Source organism: Malaclemys terrapin, chromosome 21, assembly GCF_027887155.1.
Source record: "Malaclemys terrapin pileata isolate rMalTer1 chromosome 21, rMalTer1.hap1, whole genome shotgun sequence".
Lineage (NCBI taxonomy): Eukaryota > Metazoa > Chordata > Testudines > Emydidae > Malaclemys > Malaclemys terrapin.
Window position 1 is genome coordinate 20,559,022 of NC_071525.1, and position 26,294 is coordinate 20,585,315.

The window sequence follows — 26,294 nt, forward strand, 5'->3', positions numbered from 1 at the left end:
GCAGGGCAGGGGGAGCAGCCAGGGGTGAGCTGCCATCACCAGGGTACCGGGGAGCAGCAGACTGGTGGAGCTGGGGGCAGGCCCCTGGGAGGGGTGACAGAGCGGTGCCAGCGCTGGGGGGCAGAGACCCCAGATGAGGGGGTGTGGGCCTGAGCCCTGCGAGGCCCCGGCTACGTCAGGGGCCAGCTCCCCCAGAGCGGGGCGACCAGCTGGGCCAAGCCAGAGCCCCTGAGGGGACTGGGGTGGAGGGGCGGAGCCTGGATTTATCCCTGGCCCCCTAGGCAGCTGGAGGGTTGAGGGAGGAGCCCAACATGGCTGTGGGGGTGTCGGGGCAGAGCCCAGCATGACGGGGGAGGGAGGTAATTGAGGGGGAGAGCCTAGCCCTGTCCCCACCCCCAGCACGGCAAGGGGCGGAGCCTGGCACAGTCCCCACCCCCAGCACACCAGGGGGCGGAGCCTGGCACAGTCCCCACCCCCAGCACACCAGGGGGCGGAGCCTGGCACAGTCCCCATCCCCAGCACACCAGGGGGCGGAGCCTGGCACAGTCCCCATCCCCAGCACACCAGGGGGCGGAGCCTGGCAGGCAGAGGCTGACACAAGCCAGGAGAGCATCAGGTCTCAAAATATTTAACATTATTAAAAGTCGTCACTTCCCAGGTGTCCATGTCCCCCCCGCAGTCCCCATGGCGACAGGGGCGGGGCCAGTAGCCTGCAATGGGCGGGTCTGGGTGCCACCATGGGTATGGGGGGAGCCACTGGCGGCATAGCAGAGCAGACCATACCATCCCAGTGGGGGAGGCGCTAGCATCTGTGTTGGAGCAGACCATCCCGTTGGAGCAGACCATCCCAGCGGGGGCGGGAGGGCAGGTGCTGGTGCCCACGGCAGAGCAGACCATCCCAGCTTGGGGAGGGGGGAGGCGCTGGCATCTGTGTTGGAGCAGACCATCCCAGCGGGGGCGGGAGGGCTGGTGCTGGTGCCCACGGCAGAGCAGACCATCCCAGCTTGGGGAGGCGCTGGCATCTGTGGTGGAGCAGACTATCCCAGCTGGTGGGTGGGGGGGACAGGCACTAGTGCCCGTGGCGGAGCAGACCATCCTGGCTGTGGGGGGCAGGCGCTGGTGCCCATGGCGGAGCAGACCATCCTAGCTGTGGGGGGCAGGCGCTGGTGCCCATGGCGGAGCAGACCATCCTAGCTGTGGGGGGCAGGCGCTGGTGCCCATGGCGGAGCAGACCATCCTGGCTGGGGGGCGGGCAGGCGCTGGTGCCCATGGCGGAGCAGACCATCCTTGCAGTAGGGCGCTGCAGTCCATGGCGGAGTGGACCATCCCGGGGGAGCCAGTCAGGGGTGTAGCAGGAAGGCGGGCGAAGCTCCCAGAATGCTTTGCTTCCAGCCGTGCCGCTCAAGGCCCTTCATCTGCTGCTGCCTGCGGCGCCCCCCGGGGGAGACGTCTGGCTATTGTCCCAGCTGGTGCTGCCACCAGCCTCTGCCCCTGGGTCCGAGTCCTGGGGGGGCACAGGCTCCGGGGGCTGCCCCTCCGCGGCACCGCCACTGCCCGGGCCCCCTGGCTCGGGCGTGCTGGGGGCCTGCTCTGTGGGGGTGGCCGCCTGCATGATCTTCTGCCGCACCTCGCGGATCTTCAGCTGCAGGCAGACCTTGGTGGGGAAGATGTCGGAGTAGCGGGCCTGGAACGCAGCCGTGGCCTGGGCTGCGGGAGACGAGACACCACGTCAGCGACACAGGGCCGGTTCTGCGGGGACCCCTCACCGGCGCGGGGACGCGGCCCCTGTGGGGGTGGGGGGGCGGTTCCGCGGGGACCCCTCGCCGGCGCCGGGACACGGCCCCTGTGGGGGAGGGGGGGAGGTTCCGCGGGAACCCATCGCCGGCGCCGGGACACGGCCCCTGTGGGGTGGGGGGCCAGTTCCGAGGGAACCCATCGCTGGCGCCGGGACACAGCTCCTGTGGGGTGGGGGGGCAGTTCCATGGGGACCCCTCGCCGGCGCCAGGACATGGCCCCTGTGGGGTGGGGGGTTCCACGGGGACCCCTTGCCGGTGCAGGGACGCGGCCCCTGTGGGGTGGGGGGGCGGTTCCGTGGGGACCCCTCGCCGGTGCCGGGGGTGGACAGGGTGTGGCCGCACAGCAGTTTGGGACAGGACACGAAGGAGATGCCTGCATCCCCCAACGCTGGGCTCCAGAATCACGGGGGCTGGGACTAGGCGGGACATGGGGTCCTGCCCCACTCCTGGACTCAACACACCGGGGAGCCCACAACTGTCCTACATTACACCAAGAGGTACCCCATGACACCCTATACGGAGCCCCTCGGCCCGCCCCACAGTGCCCCCTACAGAGCCCCTCACCCCGCTTCCCGCCCCACAGTGCCCCCTACGGAGCCCCTCACCCTGCCCCACAGTGCCCCCTACGGAGCCCCTCACCCCGCTCCCCGGTGCCCCCTACGGAGCCCCGCTCCCCGCCCCACGGTGCCCCTGGCACAGCGCCCCCTAGCGGCGTGCTGGCAGCGGCCCCGGCAGCACTGACCCGAGGGGAAGAAGCTGTGGTCCTGGAAGAGCTGCATGACCAGCGCCCGTCTCTGGTCCAGGGTCCGGCGCAGCGACGAATACGGGACCTTCTCGTACTCCAACTCCCCCAGCACGTCCTCCGCCTCCGCGCCTGGGGGGAGGGGCCGTGAGACTCCGCCTCCGCGCCTGCCGCCCCCGCCCCTGTGTGAGCCCCGCCCCTTCCTCCAGGCCCCGCCCCAGGGTGAGCCCCACCCCATCCTCCAGGCCCCGCCCCAGGGTGAGCCCCACCCCTTCCTCCAGGCCCCGCCCCATCCCCATCCCATCATTCCAGCTTGGCCCCCTGGCTGGGCCCCGCCCCCAGGCCTCACCCGTCTTGTCGAAGGTGAAGATGTCGCCCTCGCACTTGGCGCTCTTGGGCGTGTTGGGCTCCGAGCTGCAGCTCGAGCGGCGCCGCATCTTCCGCTTGGGTGAGATGGGGTCCTCGGTGGAGGAGTCCAGGTCTGGGAGAGGCCAAAGGGTTAATGAGCCCCCCATCCCCTCCTGCATGGGGCCTCTGCCCCCCTGAGCCTGCCAGTGCCCCTCACTCCAAACTCACAGCCCCCCAGCTCTGCTGGTGCCCCTCACTCCCGACTCGCAGCCCCCCCCGCTCTCCGGTGCCCCTCACTCTCAACCTGCAGCCTCCTAGCTCCACCGGTGCCCCTCACTCCCAACCCGCAGCCCCCCAGCTGTGCTGGTGCCCCTCACTTCCGACTACCGTCCCCTGTCCTCCAGTGCCCCTCACTCCCGACCCACAGCCCCGTCCCCCAGTGCCCCTCACTCCTGACCCGCAGCCCCCGCTTGCCAGTGCCCCCCGGTGTCCCTCACTCCTGACCCACAGCCCCCTGTCTCCCAGGTGCCCCTCACTCCCGACTGCAGCCCCCTGTCCTCCAGTGCCCCTCACTCCCAACCCACAGCCCCGTCCCCCAGTGCCCCTCACTCCCGACCCACAGCCCCCTGTCCCCCAGGTGCCCCTCACTCCCGACCGCAGCCCCCGCGCACCGGTGGAGTTCTTGCGTTTCTTGCGGTAGCTGCCCAGGATGGCGCGGGGCGAGGTGGCCAGCGACTGCAGCGTGGGCGAGGGCAGAACCTCCTCGGGCTTGAACTCGGGCAGCTCCGCGAATCGCTCCTCGAAATCCACCTCGGACAGAACCCTGCTGGGGGAGGGGCAGGGCGCGTCATGCACCGGCTCTCCCGGACGCCGGGGTCCCCCTCCCCCGAGCCTGACCCAGGAGCGAGGGCCCTGAGCAGCGCCCCGGCCGTGACCCCCAACCCCCCCGTCACTCACTTGTCCACCGAGTCGAAGGTTTTCTTCAGCGGGGGAGGCCGGACCTTCACCTTCTTGCCGCCCGCCCCCTCCTTGCGCTCCGGGCCCTCAGGCGCACCGGGGGTGGGGCCTGCCCCCCTGGACCCCTCCCCAGAGCCAGCGGGGGCGGGGCTGAGCGCAGAGGACGAAGGGCCGGCAGGGGGGGCTGGGGCTTCAGGGCGGCTCTCAGGACCCGGGACCCTCCAGTCGGGAGAGACGGGCCCCCGGGGGGTCTGCGGGGGAGAGAAGCGTTAGCACCAGGGGCAGGAAAGGATTTGGGAAGTGATGGCGGACAGGAGGGGATGGGGGCGGGGGTCACTCACCCTCTCGGGCCCCTTGCCCCCCAGGGAGCAGTGGGTGGGGTGCGGTGTGGGGGTAGGGTGGGAGGATGATGGGGGGGGTCACTCACCGTCTCGGGCCCCTTGCCCCCCAGGGCGGCTCCGGGGGCGCTCGCCGGCTCTCGGGGTGTTCGTTCCTCGCCAGCCCCCGGCACCGCCTCCCGCTGGCTCCAGCCCTCGCCGCTCTCAGCCTCGGGCACCAGGTGCTGGGAGGGCGCGGGCGAGGGGGGGCGCCCATCCCAGCTCTCCGGGTCTGGAGCTGGCCCAGGCCGGGGGAGCTGGGGCGGTGGGGAGGGGGCAGGCGGCTCCGGGAGCTCCCTGGGGCTCTCCAGCTCCCGGGGGACACGGGGAGGACCCCCGGGCTCCGTCTGCTGCCCCCCCGGAGGCCGGGCAGGGCTGGGTGATGGGGCCATCTCGTAGGAGCCCACAGGGATGCTGGCGATGGCGGCCTTCACCTTCTGGGGGGGCTTCGGCGGGGGGCGGGGGGGCCGGGCGGGCGCTGGGGGAAAGGCGAGGGGGCCTGTGGGGGGAGAGAGACAGTCATGGGGGACCAGGGGGGCCACAGGGACCCCCCACTCACACCCCGCAGCCCCACCCCCACCCAAAAGCTCCGGCTCCAGTTCCATACCCGTGACGGTGGAGCCTACCCCGCCCCCCCCCCCAGAATCCTGCCCCCAGCCCATACCCATAAGAATCTGGCCCTGCTCAGCCCCGCCCCTTCCATAGCTCCTCCCCCATTCTGTGGCCATAGGGGTTGGGCCCTGCCCAGCCCCACCCCCTGTTCCATAGCCCCGCCCCATTCTGTGGTCATGGGGGTGGGGCCCCGCCCCCGCCCAGCCCCACCCCATTCCATTCATACCCATGGGTCCAGGCCCCAGTGTGCCCTGGCTGCCGGCACTGCTGCCCTTGGGCAGGATGGGGGCCGGGGCGGGGCTGGCCACGCTGTAGACGAGACCGTGGGCGGGTGACGGGGCGGGGCCGGCGCTCGGGGGGCCGGGGTAGATGGCCGTGATCACCGGGCCGCTGCAGGAGGGGGGCAGCTGGGGGCTGGGCAGCGGGGAAACCCCCACCTGCCCCGGGGCCAGCAGGGGGCTCTGCCCTGGGGAGAGAAACGCCAAGGGTGAGACAGACCCGCCCTTGACCCCGTCCGGTGCCATCCCCTCCACCCCGTCCGGTGCCATCCCCTCCACCCCCGCTCCCCTGCCCCCAACCAGCGCCGTCCCCCCCACCCGCTCCCCTGCCCCCATCCAGTACCGTCCCGCTCCCCTGCCCCAGCCCCCTGCCCCCATCCAGCACCATCCCCGCCCCACGCCTCCAACTCTGTCCCCGTCTGGCACCAGCCCCCCGGCTCCAGCCCCCTGCCACCATCCACTGCCAGCCCCTGTGCCCCCCAGTGTCCCCAAACCAGCCCCCCGCCTGGCACCAGCCCCACGCAGGTCACCCGACCCAGTCCCCGCCCCCCTGTGCCCCGACCCAGTCCCCGCCCCCCTGTGCCCCGACCCAGTCCCCGCCCCCTGTCCTCCCCCCACGTCCCCGACACAGCTATCTGCCCCTCCTTGGTACCGACACCCCAGCGCCAGCCCCGCCAAACACTTGGGGAGAGCAGGGGTCTGGATCGAGTGCATCACCCCCCATTCACAGCCCCCCGCTTACCCGAGAGCAGCGGTTGCACAATGGCCGGCCCGCTGGGCCCGATGGCCGTGAAGCCCAGAGCCATGGGGGCCGGCCCCACAGGGGCCTGCACATAGGTGGCGGCGGGGGCGGCGCCAGGCTGCGAGGGGGAGGCCGAGGTGCCCAGGGTCAGCTGGTGCCCGCCTGTGGACTGCACATAGGTGATCCTGAGCAGAGAGGGGGGAGCGTTACTGGCAGGTGGGGGCGACACGGAGCCCTGCCCCCCCCCACTGCCCCGGTGCCTACCTGGTGGAGGAGGGCAGCAGCACCTTCTGGGCCTGGCTGGGGGGTCCCACGAGGGCCGTGGCGGGGCTCAGGGGGGGCGCCAGGGCGGCACTGTTCGGCGCGGGGGTCAGCGGCGTCAGCTGGATGATCTGGGGGGCAAAGCAGGGGGGTTAGAGGGACCCCCAAGCCACCCCCCCCCCCCAGCACAGACACGCACTCACCTTGCTGGCGGGCTGGGCTCCGTTCTGCAGGGGCACCGGGAAGGGCGGCGCCACCTGGGCCATGGGGCCAGCCCCACCCCCGGGCCGCACCGTCACCTGGGGGGCTGCCACGGGCACTAGCACCTTGCCCTGCACCAGGTGGGCCGAGCCTCCGGGGCCCGGGGCCTGCACCGGAGACGCCGACTGGGCTGGGGGGAGACAGGGGCCGCATCAGGGCGGGGTGGGGGAGAGGGAGCTCCCGTCCCATCCCCCACGCACCAGCCAGCCCCCCGTCCCATCCCCCACCCCTCGAGCCAGCCAGCCCCCCACCCCATCCCCCAAGCACCAGTCAGCCCCCCGTCCCATCCCCCAACGCCCACCCCATCCAGCCCCCCACACCAATCCCCACCCCATGCACCAGCCAGCCACCCGCCCCATTCCCCACCCCACACACCAGCCCTCCGCCCCATCCCCGAGCCAGCCAGCCCCTGGGGCCAGCGCCCCCCACCTTTGGGTGCGGTGGAGACGACGGTGACGGCGGTGCTGGCACTGCCAGGCCCAGGCTGGAGGATGGGCAGGCCGTGGGGCGCGGTGGCGAGCACCTTGCTGCTGGTGGGGGGCAGGGTGAAGTGGATGCTGGCGGCTCCGGCCCCTGGCCCCTTGCCCCCGGCCACATGCAGCTGCTGGGGCAGGGTGGGCAGGATGTACTGCACCTGGGTGATGCCCCCGGCCTTGCCTGGCGCCCCTGACAGGAGGCCCTGGGGCTGCAGGATGCCCAGGGGGACCGGCCCATTGGGCCCAGCCCCCGGGGGGTTCTGGGTAATGAACTGCACTGAGGGCTGCGGCGGCAGCACAGTTACGGGGGCCGGCCCGGCCGCCGTGCCCCCCGCCTGCCCCACCAGCAGGTTGGTCACCATGTTGCCCGGGGCCGCCGGAGCCTTGCCCATTGGCCCGACCACCAGGTGGGGGGATGGGGCCTGGCTAGCGGGGGGCGGAGGCTTCTTGTCGGCGTAGAGCAGGCCGATGCGACCCACGGGCACGGCCTCCGGCTTGGCACCCCCCAGCACGGCCAGGGGCGGCGGGGCCAGCTCCAGGGCTGGGGGGCTGAGCAGGGGCCTGCCCTCACCTGCCCCCCGAGGGAAGGGCTTGCTGGCGATGGGCACGGGGGTGCTGCTGACCGGCTTGACCACGTTGGTGACCACGGTGGAGGCGGTGCGTGCCAGGCCCGGCGCCCCGCCGTAGCCGCTGAGCGAGGGGGCCGGCACCAGCACCGTGCCCGCGGACAGGCGCCCCGGCTCCGGCAGCACCAGCGCCTGCAGCACCCCCCCGGGGGAGGAGATGACCGAGGGTCCGGCAGCGCCCGTCTCAGCCCCCCCGGCACTGTCAGCCCGCTTCCTGCGGTAAGGGGGGGGCGGCTCAGGGCGCTTGGCTGGCAGGGGGCCAGGGGGCCGGGGCCCCCGTGAGTCCTGGGCCTTGAAGGGGCTGAGCGCCAGCGGGAAGGGGCTGTAGGGCTTGGCCAGGGGGGTCTGGTCGGGGCCGTGGGGCAGGTCCAGCTCGGTGGGGGCTGGCGGGCGGCAGGAGGCGAAGGCGCCCGAGGAGGGGGGCAGCGGCGGGGAGCGGATCACTGGGGAGAATAGCTTCCGCCCAAAGCCCTGGAGGCAGAGAGAGACACAGGGGGGAGGTTAGGTACTGCCCCACATAGCTCCCCCCTCCCTGCCCCCCATCAACCCCCGCATAGCCCCACTGCCTCCCCCTGCCCCCCATCTACCCTCACACAGCCCCATTGCCTCTCCCTGCCCCCCACAGCCCTTCCCTGCCCCCATGAAACCCACATAGCTCCCCCTTCCCCCATCAACCCCCCACCGCCCTCACCTTGCCGTCGGGCTCCTCGCCCGAGGAGGTCTCGCTTTCGCTGTCCGTCACCCGCTCCTTGCACTTCAGGTCAATGTCAGGCGGGTTGAACCCATCGTCCGCTGGGGGGCAGGAAGGGGCAGAGTCAGTGACGCCCGCAAGGCCCCCTCCTCGCTGCCCGGTCCCACCCCCTCCCTGCAGAGCTGTGCCGGGGGGACACAGCTGTGGGGTGTGCAGCCATAAAGCAGGGCCACGGGGGGGCTAAAGGGGTTCTGGGGGGCAGTGGGGAGTCCGGGGGCTCTGGGCAGGCTCTGACGGGTTCGGGGGGGCTCACCAATGACATCATCGTCCCCCTCCTCCTCGCAGATGACCATGCGCTCCTCGTCGCTCGTCATGTCCTCGCTGGCCATGCGCTGGGAGCGGGCGGCGCGGGGGGCCGGCGGCAGCAGGGGGGGCCGGGGACCCTCACCTGGAGCTGCGAATGGGGACCCCGAGGGGCCCGGCCCCCCATACTGCCCCTTCCCGCCGGGGTAGGGCGACGGGCCGGAACACATCTGCAACAGAGCGGGGAGCGATTGAGGGCTGGGACCGCTGCACCTCCTCCCAGAAGGGCCCCCCAACCCAGACCCTCTTCCTCATCAGGGATCCCATCCCCCCGCCCCCAGCACGGCCTCCCCACAGGGGACCCAATACACCCGCTCTGCACCCCCCCAAACCCCAGCCCACCCCCCCCAAACTCCCAGCCCCCCAGTACCTGCGTGAGCTCCTGCAGCGCCTGGCTGTCCCGCTCCCCGGCGTCCAGCCCATGCACCCCGCTGTGGGAGAAGGCCCGGGGCCGCTGCGCCCCAGCCCCCGGCACATGGCTCAGCCGCTCCCCGGGCGCGTGCCCTGTGCCCCCTGCCTTGCTCTCTGGCCCCGCCAGCGCTGGGATCTCCGAGGAGGCTACGGGGAGAGAAGAGAGAGGCTGAGCGGGCTGTCGGGGGAGCCCCAAGGGGGAGGCGGGGGGAAGAGGGAAGGGGGGGTCTCACCTCCCAGCACGGTGGCCGTGCCCGTCTCTGACATGCTGCGTTCCCGCGCCTCCTTGGGGCCCCCCCCGGGCCCCGGCGCCAAGGGCTTGGCATCCGAGCTGGACTTCTTCCGGTCCTTGTTACACCACTTCCAGTCGGGGTGCGCCTTGAAGTGCGCCTCCTTCACCTACGCAGGGACCAGGTTAGGGTGCGCCCCGCTGCCCCCCCGAGCCGCCTGCCCACCGGATCCCCGACTCCCCCGCTCCCCCTGCCTGAGTCACTGGCCCCCGAGCCCCCCACTCACCACCGCCCCCCGGCTGACCTCAATGCTGGGCCCCCGACTCCCTCGTTGACCCCCACCGCAACATGGCGCCCCGTGCAGCACAGCGCCCCCCGCTGACACCCCCGCCCCGACCCCGCCCTGGTGCCCGCACCTGGAAGGCCAGGTCATGGTACTTCTGCTTCTCCTTGGGCCCCAGCGCGTACCACCACTCGCCCAGGATCTTGCTAACGGTGCGGTTGTCCTGGTTCGGGTGCCGCTGGTGCACCAGAGCCCGGTGCCGCTTGCTGAAGATCATGAAGGCGTTCATGGGTCGCCGGATATGGTCCTTCTCCCGCTGCAAACGAGCAAAGCACCCACAACCAATCACATCTCTCCTATTGGGAGACTGGGGGGAGTCGCAGCCAATCATGGCCTTCCCCACCGAGGGGAGCCTATGGGGGGGTCCTCATGGAGTGTTCCATGTATTAAATAAAGGGGGGGGGTGAGTTCTCATGCCACATTCCATTTGGGGGATGGAGGGGGAGTTACCATGGAGCGTTCCAGATGGAGGATGGGGGGGCGCATGAGGTCTTGTGGTGCGTTCCATGTGGGAATTAAAGGAGGGGTGAATTCTCATGCTGCATTCCACATAGGGGATAATGCACTTGGCCTTGGGGAGGTGCAAGTCTCTCTGGACTGTTCCATGCACACAGCACTGTGGGGGGGAACACTTGTCTCTGTACTATTCCATGCACAGGAATGGGGGGGAGCAGGTCTCCCTGGACTGTTCCATGCACACAGCACTGCGGGGGGAACACTTGTCTCTGTACCATTCCATGCACAGAGATGGGGGGAGCAGGTCTCTCTGGGCTGTTCCATGCACACAGCACTGCGGGGGGAACACTTGTCTCTGTACCATTCCATGCACAGAGATGGGGGGAGCAGGTCTCTCTGGGCTGTTCCATGCACACGGCGTGGGGGGGGACACTTGTCTCTGTACCATTCCATGCACAGGGATGGGGGGGGAGCAGGTCTCTCTGGGCTGTTCCATGCACACAGCACTGCGGGGGGAACACTTGTCTCTGTACCATTCCATGCAGGGGGGGGGGGGGAAAGCAGGTCTCTCTGGGCTGTTCCATGCACACAGCGTGGGGGGGGGGGGGGGGGACAGTCTGGCTCACCTTGTTGGGGCTGCGCCCATCCTTCTCGGAGGAAGAGTCTCGGTCCTTGGGCAGGGCGCTCAGCGACTGCGTCCGGCGCTTCCCGGGCTGCAGAGGGAGCTGGATCTCGGGGGACACGATCGACAGGAACCTGCGCAGGGCGGGTGCCACTCTTGTAACCCTGCTGCCCCTCGATCCCGACACGTCCCTGACCCCTCCCCAACCTCCCCCCAGCCTGGTCCCTGCCCCAGATCCCCTCACAGCCCGCCCCCGACCCTGCCCCTGCCTCCACCCCACAAGCCCCAATCCCCCAACTCATGTCCCCCTGCCGGCCCTGACCACGTGCCACAAACAACCCTCCTTACTCCCCCACCAGCCCCATGTCCCTCCATCCTCCTCGAACCCCTGCACCAGCCCCATGTCCCCTGTGCCAGCCCCGTCTCCCCATCCCCCTTGCACCAGCCCCGTCCCCCCATCCCCCTCGTACCCCCCGCCAGCCCCAGCCCCCCCATGCCAGCCCCGTCTCCCCATCCCCCTTGCACTAGCCCCATGTCCCCCAACCCCTCCCCCACTCACGGGTCATCGTGGTCGCTCTCTGTCTCGCTGTCCAGCCTTGGGGGCCCCGGGGCCTCGTCCTCGAGCTGGGAGGGGCCCTCTCCCCCTCCAGCCGCTGCCGTGGCCTGGGGGGCTGAGGCTGGACTGTCGGGGCGGGAAGCCCCCAGCTCAGCCCCCGACGCAACCCCCGGGAGGTCATGGGCAACGGCCGCTGATTCTGGAGGCTCTGGTGGGGCAAAGATCAAGGGCGACAGCCCATGAGAATGCACCAGGCAGAGAGGGGCCATTTTTGTGGGTCACACTGAAATACAACAGCCCGAGCTCCCCCTGCTGGCTGCACCCCTTGCTTGCTGCGCGGGCACCATTTTAGTGGGTCACACACAAAAGCCAGCAGCTCCCCTGTGCTGGCAAGGAGCTGGGCTGGCTCACAGCCCCCCTGGCCCTTCCCAAGTGCCCCACATGGGGCTGTCCCATCCTCACCTTTGTTCTGATTGGACACCGCGGGGTGATTGACAGGCTGCTGGCCCTCGCTGGGCTGGACGGAGGAGTCCGGCTGGCTGGGGGCCAGGAAGGGCACAAGGGAATGCCACGGGAACACGGCCACAGACCGCGGCTCCACGTTGGTCCAGACTGGAAGGGAGAGAGCAGGCAAAGGGTTAAACACACAGCCAGGAAGCCTAGGTTCTCTCCCAACTGGGGCGGGGGGCTGGGAGCCAGGACGCCTGGGTTCTCTCCCCAGCTCTGGGAGGGGAGCGGGGTCTGGTGGTTAGAGCAGGGGGGGCTGGGAGCCAGGACTCCTGGGTTCTCTCCCCGGCTCAGGGAGGGGAGCGGGGGCTGGTGGTTAGAGCAGGGGGGCTGGGAGCCAGGACGCCTGGGTTCTCTCCCCCCGGGTCACTCTGCCCTGCACCGTACCCCAGTATTGGGGCTCCCTGGCCCCCCAGACTCCCAGCAACAGGGAAGGACTCTGGAGTTTTCCTTTGCACCAGGATCCCTCCCCCCAACCTGGGGGTGAATGGGGGGAGCAGCCCCAGAGGTGCTGGTTGTAGGAGGGGAGGGCAGGTGTGGGGACTCTGCTTTGACCCACAACGGCTGCCAAGCCCAGGGATGTACGCAGGGAGGGGAGCCCCCCAGCACTGATCTGCCCAGCACTGAGCCAGCAGCCCCCTAGGGCCCCCCAGAGTAGGACATCACCCCACGCCAATCCCTGGAGGGGGTAGCTCAGAGCGCAGGACAGGGAAAACACGCAGCACTGTGTGTGTGTGTGTGTGGTGTGTGTGTCCCGCTCCATCCCCCCCACATTTTGCAGCCCCAGCAGATCCCCTCCCCCATTCCCGCAGGGCCTCTCAGGCTGAGCCGCACTACCGGGGGGCGAGGAGGGGGCAGGGACACAACCACACACACAGCACCTGCAGCCCTGCCACACACCCCAGCACAGTGCAAGACGCACAGCAACACACCACAGACACACACACCGCAGCACAACACAATGTCCTACAACCCATCACAGCCCTCACACACACATGCCCCAACACGATGCAGCTGGGCCATCCAACACACACACACTGCAACGCTACACAGCCATGCAAAGTAACACAACGCACACCATCCTGCAGCGCAACGCAGCTCTGCAAACACAAATACACCAGGACATCCCATAACACACCACGGCAACCCGAGTCCTACCCAACCTGCATCACACAAAGCACCGCCAGACACCCGAACGCAACAACCTCCGCACCCCACCAGCGAGACCCCAGGCTGCCCCCCACACCTGCCTGTTCAGGCCCCGGCCTGACCCCTGCCTGGCCCCAGCCCAGGCACCTACCTCAGGGCAGTCCCCACATGGGCAGCCCGGATGGGCGCTGTAGCCCTAGCTATGTGGTGCCCTACATGCGAAGGTGCCCACCCCCCAGCTGCTTGTGCCACAGCGGGGAGCTCCCCACAGGCAATGGGGCAGCATGCCACGGCCACCCCCCCCACGTCGCAGCATCATAGCCCCAGCCACCTACACCAACCCACCTCCCACCCCCACCCCGACGCGAACCACCCCCTCAGCGCCCCCGCTGCCTGTCCCGTGGATCCCGCCCAGCCCCCTGGCCTGCAGGTCGCCCGGGCACTCCCCCCGACCCGGGCACAGGGCGCGTGCGCGGCTAACTCAATTATTAAAGCCCTTAAGTGGCTGGTGGTGGGGCGCTGCCGGGAAGCCGGCGCTGCCTTCCTGTTCTCCGGCCGGTGACCACATCCCCCGCCAGGGCGGGGGGGGGGAGGGAGACAGGATGGGAGAGGATTTCAGCGGGGGGGGGGGGTGTCACTGCAGCCCCCCAGCCTCAGGGGGTCACGTCACTGCTCCCCATCCCCCACGATGGCGCCGAACTCCAACCGAGGATGGGTTTGAAGGGCTGAGGGGGGCACAGACCCACACCCCCGAAAACGCGTCACGGCCACGAGAGCACAACGCCCCACGGCAGGGTCAGGCAGGAAACCTGAGGGACTGGCCAAGGTCACACAGTCAGCCAGGGAGAGAACCCAGGAGTCCTGGCTCCCAGCTCCCCCTGCTCTAACCCACCAGCCCCCACTCCCCTCCCAGAGCAAGGGAGAGAACCCAGGAGTCCTGGCTCCCAGCCCCCCCTGCTCTAACCCACCAGCCCAAACTCCCCTCCCAGAGCAAGGGAGAGAACCCAGGAGTCCTGGCTCCCAGCTCCCCCCGCTCTAACCCACCCAGCCCAAACTCCCCTCCCAGAGCAAGGGAGAGAACCCAGGAGTCCTGGCTCCCAGCTCCCCCCGCTCTAACCCACCAGCCCCCACTCCCCTCCCAGAGCAAGGGAGAGAACCCAGGAGTCCTGGCTCCCAGCCCCCCCTGCTCTAACCCACCAGCCCAAACTCCCCTCCCAGAGCAAGGGAGAGAACCCAGGAGTCCTGGCTCCCAGCTCCCCCCGCTCTAACCCACCAGCCCAAACTCCCCTCCCAGAGCAAGGGAGAGAACCCAGGAGTCCTGGCTCCCAGCTCCCCCTGCTCTAACCCACCAGCCCCCACTCCCCTCCCAGAGCAAGGGAGAGAACCCAGGAGTCCTGGCTCCCAGCTCCCCCCGCTCTAACCCACCAGCCCAAACTCCCCTCCCAGAGCAAGGGAGAGAACCCAGGAGTCCTGGCTCCCAGCTCCCCCCGCTCTAACCCACCAGCCCAAACTCCCCTCCCAGAGCAAGGGAGAGAACCCAGGAGTCCTGGCTCCCAGCTCCCCCCGCTCTAACCCACCAGCCCCCACTCCCCTCCCAGGGCGGGGCAGAGAACCCAGGAGTCCTGGCTCCCAGCCCCCCCTGCTCTAACCCACCAGCCCCCACTCCCCTCCCAGGGCGGGGCAGAGAACCCAGGAGTCCTGGCTCCCAGCTCCACTGCTTTAACCACTAGACCCCACTCCCCTCCCAGAGCCTGGGCGAGAACCCAGGAGTCCTGCGCATGCACCTGGCAGGGAGGGGCAGGTCTGCGCTGGGAAGTTAATTCAGACTCGGGGGATGGCACGAGCTCAGTTGCCCCTAGAGCCCGACTGCCCCAGGGGAGCCCAGGGATGGGGCAAGGGGACCCCCGGCATCGAGGGGGGGAGCAGGGGGCCCTGGCGGCCCGTCCAGTCCTCAGCCATTGTGCTGGGGCTGCGACCCAGACACTCGGTCACTGCCCTGGAGCCGGATCGGGGCCAGTGCCACAGAGGGGAGGGGCCCTGCGCCCCATTCCTGCCCCCCAGCCAGCCCCCAAACATGGATCTGGACAGGACCTGGCGCCCCCCAGAGGAGAGGGTCCCGCACCCCACTCCTGCCCCCCAGCCAGCCCCCAAACATGGATCTGGACAGGACCTGGCGCCCCCCAGAGGAGAGGGTCCCGCACCCCACTCCTGCCCCCCAGCCAGCCCCCAAACATGGATCTGGACAGGACCTGGCGCCCCCCAGAGGAGAGGGTCCCGCACCCCACTCCTGCCCCCCCCGCCAGTCCCCCCCCCACAGGACCTGGCGCCCCATAGAGAGGAGGGGTCGTGTCCCCTATTCCTGCCCCCCCCCGCAGGACCTGGCGCCCCCAGAAGGGAGGGGCCCCGCGCCCCACTCCTGCCCCCCCCACGCTCCGCCCGCGGCTGCCAATGGGGCTCGGTCGGGGGCAGCTCCGGGGGTCCCCGCGCCAGGGTTCAAAGGTCACCGCCCCCCCCCCGCGCGCGCCACTGACCGAACATGCCGAGCCCGCGCCGCGGCGGGGGGGGCAGCGCTGCCGGGGGTCGCTCCGTGGAGAACATCGCGGGGGGGCGGCGGCGGGCATGCCCCCCCCACGCCCCCTGCCGGCCGGGGGCGCCTCACCCCGGCGGGAGCGCGCGGCGGGGACGGGCGCGCGGGGCCGGGAAGGGCGCGCGCGCGCGGGGGGGGGTCTCCGCCTGTCGCCGTTGCCGGGCACCCGCCGCCTGTCGCCGCTTGTCCCGGCCCGGCCCCGCCTGGGAACAAGGGCGGCCCCCCCCACGCGCCCCGCGTCACGCAGGCCCCATCGCCCCCCGCCGCCCCATTGGCTGCCGCCGCCCCGGGTCATTCACATGCAAATGAGCGGCGCTCACACACGCCGCCCGCCCATTGGCCGCCGCGCCGACGTCACCGCTATGCAAATGAGCGGCTCGGCTCCCGATTGGCGGGGGGCGGCGGCGCCAGCCATTGGCTGCTCCCCCGCCCCCCCCCGCCGCCGCGCGAGGGGGGGCCGCTCAGCCCGGGTCCTGCTGCGCCCCGCCGCGCCCCTCACCCGGGCCTCGGGGCACGGCAGGACACGGGTCACGTGGGCCGGCCGGGCACGCGCCTGTGCACGTCTGACACGCCCGCACACACTCGTGTGCAGTTCTAACCCGCTCGCTCATGCTCCACAGACCCACTCGTGTGCACTTCTAACACGCTCACTCACGCTCCACCCACACTCGTGTGCACTTCTAACACGCTCGCTCACGCTCCACACACACTCCTGTGCACATCTACCACGCTGGCTCATGCTCCACACACACACTTGTGTGCACTTCTCACACGCTCGCTCACGCTCCACACACTCGTGCGCTCGCTCATGCTCCACAGACCCACTCGTGTGCACTTCTAACACGCTCACTCATGCTCCACACACACTCGTGTGCACATTTAACATGCTCACTCACGCGCCACACACCCACTCGTGCACTCGCTCATGCTCCACAGACCCACTCGTGTGCACTTCTAACACACTCGCTCATGCTCCACACACACTCGTGTGCACATTTAACACGCTTGCTCACGCTCCACACACCCACTCGTGTGCACTTCTAACATTCACGCACCCCAAACTCCCGCAGCTGACACACTCACAGCAGTGTGTGCTACCCAGCCACGCTTGCCTGAACTTCAACCACACTCCCACCCAGGCCTCCCACTGATGCTCCTGGTGGGCATGAAATGCTCATATGTTCTCACACAAATACCTGCATTTACACGCACACACAGGCACTGACACACGCACAGAGCGGTGTGCACTAGCATGTTTTCACACACAGCTGTGCACGTTCACTCACACAGAGCTGTGCATATGTACACACACGTGGGCACGTTGACACTGACACACACGTGCATTCCCTCTCGCTCACACAGCTGGGCATGCTGACACGCTCACACACAGACTTGGAGACACACACACCCCGCGCTCTCACACCCACACACTGACACAGACACACACCCACTCTACCACACACACACACACGCTCCCAAGGGCGCTGGCTGCCCGCCGACCACTCGCTGGGGGCCCAGCTGCATTCTTGGGATACGCTCCCCCCGGGGGGAGGCGCCGGCCCTGCCAGGGAGGCCGTGGCCCCCACGTCTGGGGCCCTGCCAACCCGGGGCCCGTGCGCACTCCCCACATAGGCTGCTGGGCCTGGTAAGAGTCAACACAGCCTCTGCCCACACCCCGGGCAGGCAGTCCCCCATCCCCTGGGTCAATGGGGAGGGGGCGGAGAGAGCCCAGCAACCCCACCCCACCCAGCCCCGGGCTGAGAGCTCATGTGGGGGGAGGCGCAAACACACAACACACATGTGAGAGAGAACCACCACCCCAAAACACACACACACACAGCAAGCAAGAGACACACAAACACCCAAACACCCCCCGCCAGCACCCACAGACACACCAGAGAGACACCCACGCAGAGAGAGACACGACTGTACAGTAGGCGATATATGCACACGCACCTACACCCCACAAAAGAGACAAGATACACTGAGACGGACGCACACACGCCATTGCACTGGAACATCACACTACGCACAGCTGCAGTTTAACACACTCAGACACGTAGAGCAGAGACACAACAAGAACAAGACAGTAACCAACTCGACAACACACCCAAAGAATAAGAACACGCACCCCCTGGACAGAAACAAACCCACACGCCACACAGCCAGCAGAAGACAGCCCACAACACACACAGAACCACCCACAATGTACAATGTGTAACACACACACAGCAGGACTTGGCCCCTCCAGCAGGGGGCGGCAGGGACACATAGGCTTGGGGTCCCCCTCCCCCCCACACAGTTCTGGAGGGCAGAGACGGGGGATGGCCCGTGGGACGTTCCAGTGGCCACCAGGGACACATCTTGCAGCCAGGGGCCCCCTAAGAACATTGGGGGGGGGAGCGACCCGACCATGAGGGCACAAAAGGAACTAGGGGGCATCCTGTCCACCCTCCCCCACCCTGGGGCAACCCTGCCCCACACAGGAAGGATGTGGGTCTCCCTGGCAACCCCAGACACCCCCCCCCCAGAAAGCAGCAGCCGTTGCCAAGGACTCCATGGGGTCTCCAGGGCAACCCAGAGAACAAGTACCCCCCCAGCAATGCCAGTGTGAGCGTGCAAGACGCCCCCCCGGGGGAGGCAAACATGCAGAAGCAGACAACAGTGAATGGGGGAGGGAGGGAGTGCAAAGGAGTGCGAGATGGCAGGTGAACGTGCGATGCGTGCGAAGCTGCCCAGGCACGGCTGCGCCAGAGACACCCAGCGCCACCGGGCCTTGTGCGTGTGAGCAGCTGCTCCAGCCCGGCGAGCGTGGCGCTGTGGCTGAGGGCTGGTGTGAGCCTGCACCCCCTCCCCCCCAGGTGAACCCCCAACCCCATTGCTGTGAGACCCAGGTGTGGATAACGCGTCGGAGCGTCTAGGCGGTGTGCCCACACCCAGCATCTGTGTGGATAACACACTCGTGTCTGTGGGAACGGGGGGGCATCTGTATACACGCTATGCACAGTTGACAGCCTGGAGCTGCCAGGACAGGTGTGCACAAGTGTGCAGGAGCAGCAGGCGAGGTGTGAGCACAGTGTGTTAGGTGTGCCAGAGCCACGTGTGCACCACAGGGCTGTGACTAAGGTGAGGGGGTCTGTGAAACATTCTGTCCATGCAAATGACACGTGAACCAGGCATAACACACTTGTGTTCATGAGTGTGCTCCGTGTAAGTATGTTATGTGTGCAACTGCTTTGGTGCACATCTGTGCCAGCCACACGTGCGCTGGGGAGAGATTGGGGAGCTGGAGAGGCCGGCTTTGTCATGTCCCCTGAACTCGTGCAACCCCATCGCACGCCCACTTGCACACCCACCCCACTCGCTCCAATATAAATAGAGACAGGGCTGGAAGCACAGGGAGATGGTCGCTCTGGTTACCGGTTGCCAGGAGACGGCAAACTACATCCCCACTCCTGCAGGGATGGTGATGGGAGGGGAGCAAGTGAGCTGCCTGTTCACACCCACAACCCTAGGGCAGGGAGCTGGGCCCGGCTCAGTGCGACAGCGAGTGTGTGAACCCTGCACTGGGAACCCCAGACCTGTGCAAGAATGAGCATATGAGAGGGCTAGTGTGCGAACGCTGCCCCAAGAGCCCCAGGCTATGCAAAATTGAGCATGCGAGTCCTACATGCAAGCCCTGCACCAGAGATCCAGGCCTGGGTAAGAACAAGCGTGCAAGAGAAAAAGCCCCATGGAGAATCATCGAGGCGCCCCACCCCAGCCTAGGCGAGTGAGCGTGGCCAGCACCGGACAGTGGGGGCGGGTGCCAGCAGGGTTTGGTGGCAGCCACGTGGGGAACCAGAGGGAGACTGAGCCCCCAAGGCCAGTCAGCGTGAGACACACACACACACACACACACAGCGTCCCCTTCAGGGCACGGGCGTCTCTCACACACCCACACACCCAGGGCTGTGCACGTTCAGCATCACACGCAGCCACGTTCCTCCCATCCCACCCACTGACCCCAGCCAGAGGGCGTGGGGGGGGGGGGTTGCCTTTTAGGCTGAACTAGGTTAGAGATCAATGTTGAGAGCTGAGCCCACAGACTAGGCACAACTCCTAACCCGGCATCCCTCGCCCAGTGCTGAGATGCGGCCACCTCTGGGGTGGGGCCCAGGGGCTGGTTATACAGGGACCCTTCACCCGGCACGGGGATGCAGCCACCTCTGGGGTGGGGCCCAGGGGCTGGTTATACAGGGACCCTTCACCCGGCACTGGGATGCGGCCACCTCTGGGGTGGGGCCCAGGGGCTGGTTATACAGGGACCCTTCACCCGGCACTGGGATGCGGCCACCTCTGGGGTGGGGCGCAGGAGCTGTTCATACAGGGACCCCTCTCCCGGCACAGATGTGCAGGTTCAAGAGCAATGTATATGAGAGGTAAGAGCGCCCCCTCCTGAGCCCCCACCCCGCTCCCTGCAGCACCGCGCTGAGGCCAGGCCTGAGGGCCCCTCGGAGGTCCTTTACCTGTGCCAGGCCGGCCCATGATGATCTCTTTCTTGGGGGCCGGCGGCCCGGAGTAGTCGTTGGGCACAATGACGGGCAGCAGGGCGGCCGGGGAGGGGTGGAAGGCGACTGGCTGGAAGGGCGAGGAGACGCTGAAGACGGGGGGCGCCTGCTCCGGGGCCGGGACAGCGCTGGGCTGGCTGCAGGGCAGCGCCCGCCCCATATTGATGGGCACCGGCACCTGCAGCTGTTCTTTGGTGCCCACCTTGCCCAGCCGGGGGCTGCCCGCCCGCCCGTCCCGCGGCTTCTCTGTGAACTTGGAGGGCAGCGGCACGTCGGGGTTGCGGACGATGACGGGCGAGTCCCGCTGCACAGCTGGCACCCGGCGCACCGTGGGGCTGGGGTCGGAGGTCAGCCCGGTTGGCGGGGAAAGCAGCAGCAGCGGCGAGGCCTGCTGGGAGCGGGAGGAGAAGGGCCCGGGGCCGGGGGGCGAGACAGCCCGGAAGCCGGCAGGCGTGGAGGGGGTGGGGGTGTGGGAGACCGACTCCACCCCCGAGTCCAGGCTGTCGCTCTTCTGGAAGTCGGCGCCCCCACCCGGCCCGCCATGGGGCGCCTCTGCCTTGCGCTTGCTGGGGCTCATGGGCACGGTGAAAGTCAGGTTGGTCTGGAAGGTGGGCACGATGCCCGAGGAGTGCCGCTCCCGGTGTGGGGCGTGGTGCAGCATCTCGGGGCTCAGCACGCCGCCCCCCGCCCCTTTGGGCGTGCTGGCGCTGACGTGGCGGCTGCGGGCGGCCGCCCGCTGAATGACGGGCGAGGCGTTGATGGGGCTGAAGTTGGCGGGCCGGAAGCCGAAGAGGGGCGAGGGGGACGGCGAGGGGGCGGGCGAGAACGGCGACTGGGTGGAGACGGGCGAGAAGGACGGGGTGCCCGAGCGCGAGCTGCCCAGCGACACTAGCATGACGGCCGCCTCGCACTCGTCGAACTCGAAGCGGGACAGGTCGGCCGGCGCCACCAGGCGGGGGCGGGAGTCGCCGCGGGCGCTGCTGGCCTCGCTGTCGTGGGACGTCTCATCCCAGTCGAACTCGGCGCTGCCCTCCCGCAGCCCGCTGGCCCGGCCCTCCGACAGGCTCTCCAGCTCCTTGGTGCGCATGGAGAGGTGGCGGGAGCAGTAGCCGCGCCGCTGCGACTCCTTCATGCAGCCCTCGCGGGAGCAGAGCCGGCGCCATTGCTTCCCGTTGAACTTCTTGCGGATGCCGTTGGGGGTGCAGACCACGTCCCCCTTCTTGTACTTCTGCTGGGCGGCCGTCAGGGGCGTGCGGGAGCGCGCCGAGCCCGGAGTGCTGCACTTCTCCACCGACACCACGCTGCTGCTCCGGCTGCCGCCTGCCTCGGGGCTCAGCAGCGGGGAGGCCTGCTCCGGCAGGCGGGCAAAGGCCGGGGACTTGGGGGGCGACAGCAGCTGCGGGGGGGCGGCCGGGGGCTTCTCTTCCCCTGCCCCCCGCACGCCGGCGCTGATCTTGGAGACCTCGGCGTCCTCCGGCTGCTTGGGCTCAGGGCAGGGAGGCTCCTCCTCCTCTGGCTTGGGGGGCGCGGCGACAGCCGGGCTCCAGGGCGGGCGAAGCAGCCGCAGGCCGGAGCGCGGCACCCACACCGTGTCCTTGCGGGGGGCCGGGCTGAGGCCGGCGAGACGCACCTTGTAGGAGGCCGGCTTCAGGCTCACCTCCAGCACGGTGCCCTCGTAGTAGGCCGTCTCCTCGGGGGCCACGCTGACGCAGACACGAGCCCCCACTGCCACAGCGCCCGCAGGGGGTGTGGTGTCCAGGACCACGTCCAGGGCCCCCGAGCCCAGTGCCCCCTCGTAGTAGGTGATGGCCCGGTCGCCGGCGAACTGAAGTCCCAGGTCCTGGCCACGCCGGACATGCTTGACCACGGCTGGCTGGAAGATGCCCTGGCGCCGGGCCAGGACCCGCTGCGAGCGCAGCAGCCGCAGATCATAATCGCTGGGGCCGGGGGCCGGGCCCCACAACTCCCCCCCGGCTCCCTTGGCGTCCTCGTCGGCCGAGTGCTCGCTGGCCGTGTCGGTGCTGGAGGAGGGGCAGTGCCCGGCGCCCTCCTCGCCAGGCGCCCCGGAGCCCTCGGACCCGCTCCACTCCTCCCCAGCCGCCGGGTTCTTGCGGGGGGCTCGGGATTTGAAGGTGGCCGTCTTGCGGCTCAGAGGGGGCTCCCCTGGAGGGTCGTCGCACCCCGGCTCCCCCTCGGGCGGCTCGTAGGGGTCCATCTTCACTGGCATGAGATGGGGGCTTGGCAAGGGCGGGGGCTGGGCAGGGCTTTCCTCCCCGCCTCCCCCGCCCCCCTCCTCCTCCCCTGCCGGCTTGGGCCCCCCCTCAGCCGTCCTGCGCTTCTGGGTCTTGGCCCGGGTGGACGGGGGAGAGCGGCTGCTGCTGCTGGACGAGGAGGAAGAGGAGGAGGTGGCAGCCTTCCTCGCGGGTTTCATCTTCCAGCCTCCAGGCCGGGTGGATACACAGGACCTGGGAGGACGGGAGCGGGAGACAAGGTCAAGGGGTGAGGTCTGGACAACCCAACCCAGGGCTTCCCCCAGCTCTGCTGGGCCCCCTGAACCCCAACGCACAGCTCCCTACTAGCCCAGCCCTGCCCCCCCAAGTTCTTCTGGGGCCCCTCAACTCCAACCCACAGCCCTGCTAGCCCAGCCCTGGCCCCCCTAGCTCTTCCACGGCCCCTCAACTCCAACCCACAGCCCTGCTAGCCCAGCCCGGGGCTCCCCCCACATCCCGACTGGCAGGAGGAAAGTTTGTGTATAGTCCCGGGGGGCAGAGACAGTGCTGGGACCTCGTGTCCACCCACACTTGGGGAATGGCGGGGAAGTGAGCTCCTGGGGGGGCCAGCAAGCTCCTGTGTGGGAGAAGAACATCCCCTTATACACCCTGTTCAGGGCACGGGGCTAAGTCCCCCCCCACCCCCGTGCCTGTTTGCCCCGAATCCTGGCCCAGCCCAGCCTACCCCAGGCAGGGAGAGGTTAACCAAGGTTGTGGGGGGGGGAAATCTCTGCCCATGTGCAGATCTTAAAGCCCCCCCCCACCCCCCCAGTGTGTAAATGCGGGTGGGATGTCCCAGCTGCAGAGATGCCCGGGGACGATCCTTGCCCCCCAATCTCAGCAGAGCCCCAGAAGTGGCTGGAATGCCATCCCCTCCCCCGCTTAGACGGGACAGCGGCTGGCCCCGGCCTGGCCCCTCTGGGAGGAAATGGGGCCAGAACCACCAACCCCCCCCAATACCAGAGAACCCCAATCCCAACACCCCCCAGGCCAGCCCCGTCCGCCTTTTCTGCCTCGCCTACTCATCTCACCCAGCCCCAACACTGACAGCCCAGCCCCCCGAGGACATCCTGACACCCCCCTTGCCCTGGACCCCATTTCCCCTGGTTCATCAGGCCCAGAGAACCCCCTTCGCCCCCAGCTCCCCCCAGACACACATGCTGGGGTCTCCTGAGTGGCTCACCACTCTCCACTCCATAATACTATCCCAGGGGGTCCCTCTCACCCGGGAAACCCCATCCCATAATAGCAACACAACCCTTTTGCCCACCCTGCAAAAAATGGTGCAGCCCTTTTCTGCCACACTATTGAAGGTTAGTACTGCCCGGGGGAGGGGGCTCCCCTCATTTTCGGGGGGGGTCAGTACCACCCGGGGGGCTCCCCCCATTTTCAGGCGGGTTGGTACTACCCCAGGGGCTCCCCCTATTTTCGGGGGGGCTGGTACCTCCCCAGGGGGTTCCCCCCATTCTTGGGGGGCTGGTAGGTACCGCCCAGGGGGGTCCCCCATTCTTGAGGATGGTACCACCTGGGGGGGCTCCCCCCATTCTTAGAGGGGGGTTGGTTGGTACCGCCTGGGGGGGCTCCCCCTATTTTCAGGAGGGGCTGGTACCACCCCAGGGGGCTCCCCCCATTCTCAGGGGGGTGGTTGGAACCACCCAGGGGGGCTCCCCCCATTTTCAGAGCGGGGGTTGGTTAGTACTGCCTGGGGGGCTCCCCCTATTTTCAGGGGGGCTGGTACCGCCAGGAGGCTCCCCCCTTCTCAGAGTGGGGTACCTCCCAGGGGGCTCCCCCCATTTTGAGAGGGGGGTGGTTGGTACCGCCCGGGGGGCTCCCCCCATTCTCGGGGGTGGTACAGCCTGGGGAGGGCTCCCCCCATTCTTAGAGGGGGGGGTTGGTTGGTACCACCCGGGGGGCTCTCCCTATTTTCAGGGGGGCTGGCCCAGGGGGGCTCCCCCCATTCTCGGGGGTGGTACCGCCACAGGGGACTCCCCCCATTCTCAGAGGGGGGGTGGTTGGTACCGCCCAGGGGGGCTCCCCCCATTCTCGGGGGGGTTGGTTACTACCGCCCGGGGGGTCCCCCTATTTTCGGGGGGGCTGGTATCGCCCGGGGGGGCTCCCCCCATTCTCGGGTGGGAGGGTTATTTGGTACCTCCCGGGGGGCTCCCCCCATTTTCTGACGGGGGGGTTGGTATCGCCCCGGGGCCCCCTTACCTGTTTGCCCCACCCGTCGGAGGGGGAGCCGAGTACAGCCCTGCCCCCTATCCAGGGGGTTGGTACAACCCGGTCCCCCCCGCACCACGGGATGGTCCAGCCCGAGCCCCTCTCGGCCCCTCCGAGCCCCTTTTACTCCAGCAGACAAAATGGTGAATGAATCTGGACCAGCTGGAGCCGCCGGCCAATCAGCGCTCACAAACCTCTGACTGGCAGCCGCGAGGGCCAACGGGCACGAGGCATGCCCTGCACACGGCCCGCCCCTACGAGTGGCAGTAGCAGTGGCCATTCAGAGGCGAGGAGAGGCGAGTACGATCCCAGGCCCATCCTGCCCCTTCCCTTCGAGTGACACTTACAGTAGTCAATGAGCGGCCGCTGGCGGGCAAAGGAGGCCGGGGCAGGAGGTACAGTAGCCAATAGCAGAGAAGGGGCGGGGCGGGGCCAGGCCCAGACTTGTTTACCTGGCGCTGAGCGAGGAGGAAGCGCGAGGCCGCGCCGCGCGTCATGGGAGTTGTAGTCCGCATCCCGGCACGAGTCCCAGCGCCCCCTCCCCGCGGAACCACTACGGCTCCCGGCATGCAGAGCGGCCGCTTCCCGCTGCGCGCGGGACCTGCCGGGAGATGTAGTCCCCGCCGGCGAGCTCCCCACACTACATCTCCCAGCACCCCCCGCAACCGACCCTGCTCCAAGGCAGGCAAGTACCGCACGGTGCATGCTGGGAGATGTAGTCCCCGCCGTGGCCCGCCCCATGGAGGCATCTGGGCGCCCCCCGCGGAAAGACTACAACTCCCATCACCCGCCGCGGCGGCTCCGCCACCTCCCCCCCCGCAGGGCCTGGGAGCGAAACTCCAAGGGGAGAGGGCAGGAGCCCCCTCCGGACGCCCTCCTGGGGAAGGGTTATTTGCATGTCATTTGCATCTCATTAACATAATCATGCGCTCACCCGGCGGTCTCTCCCGGCCCGGTCCCGTCGCGCCTCGTCCGGGCTCCTCGCGCTTCCTCTCAGCAACAGCGGAGCCGCCGCGGCCCGCACCGCGGCCAATCAGCGCCCGGACCGGGAACCCCCCCGCCCCCAGCACACATACACACGCCCCACGTGGGGGCCGGAGGCGGGGCTGGCCACAGCCAATCCGCGCCCGGGGCGACCGAGGGATGAAGTCATCGCACTGTGCCCCTATTGGCTAGGAGCGGCAGAGCCCTCGTCCAATCAGGAGCCGCCTCCGGCAGGCCAGGGAAGAAGGCGGAGCGGAGAGTGTGTGACACGCTGGAGGCTGGGAGCCACGGCCGCTGGTATCGCCCCGGCGCGCGCCCGCCGTGCATGCAACGCAACGTACATACCCCGCGCGCACCGATGCATGCAACGCACCCCACCCACACACCGGTGCATGCCCTGCAGCTCCTTTCACACACCCCTGCCTATGCAGTACAACCGCCCTGCACGCAGCAATGCATACACTGCAACCCCCCCACCACACACACACACACACACACACACACACCGGTCCATGCGTTGCATGCTCGGACATGCCTGCAAGGGGTTGCATGACATGCACTGATGTGTGCAGGGGTGCTTTTTTAATGCAACCCTGCACGTGCACCAGTGCATGCTATGCAACCCACCCGCTGGTCCATGCGTTGCATACAATGGTGTGTACGGGGTTGCATTTTAATACAACCCCTGCACACATTTGCTGCATGCAATGCAAACTCTCCCACACAGGGACTGCTGAATGCTATGCAATACCCCGCTCCCGCACACGCATGGGTGCACACAATGCAACCCTGTACACACAGTTGCATGGAATGCAACACCATCGCCCTGTACAGACACAGTTGCATGCAATGCAACCCCTTCCTCATACAGACGCCTGA

General features: G+C 68.7%; 1 protein-coding gene across 3 annotated transcripts; it reads right to left on the reverse strand.

Moving 5' to 3' along the window:
* Positions 1 to 612: 612 nt before the first annotated feature.
* On the reverse strand, positions 613 to 25,467 carry CIC (capicua transcriptional repressor). 3 transcript variants are annotated; one of them, XM_054010829.1, is made up of 21 exons: positions 25,366 to 25,467; positions 19,900 to 22,406; positions 11,611 to 11,760; positions 11,152 to 11,356; positions 10,597 to 10,726; positions 9,588 to 9,770; positions 9,175 to 9,340; positions 8,901 to 9,088; positions 8,481 to 8,700; positions 8,168 to 8,268; positions 6,804 to 7,947; positions 6,317 to 6,504; positions 6,117 to 6,244; positions 5,853 to 6,037; positions 5,059 to 5,298; positions 4,271 to 4,719; positions 3,844 to 4,094; positions 3,558 to 3,712; positions 2,888 to 3,019; positions 2,539 to 2,670; positions 613 to 1,707 (listed from the first exon to the last, which is right to left on the reverse strand). In XM_054010829.1, exons 2-21 carry the CDS (start codon positions 22,370 to 22,372, stop codon positions 1,412 to 1,414), a joined length of 7,116 nt encoding a protein of 2,371 aa, XP_053866804.1. In that variant the 5' UTR covers positions 22,373 to 22,406; positions 25,366 to 25,467; the 3' UTR covers positions 613 to 1,411. The 3 variants fall into 3 exon arrangements, with proteins under 3 accessions (XP_053866804.1, XP_053866805.1, XP_053866803.1); XM_054010830.1 differs by lacking the exon at positions 25,366 to 25,467 and adding an exon at positions 24,423 to 24,542 and having other exon boundaries at positions 3,558 to 3,709; XM_054010828.1 differs by lacking the exon at positions 25,366 to 25,467 and adding an exon at positions 24,423 to 24,542.
* Positions 25,468 to 26,294: the final 827 nt, after the last annotated feature.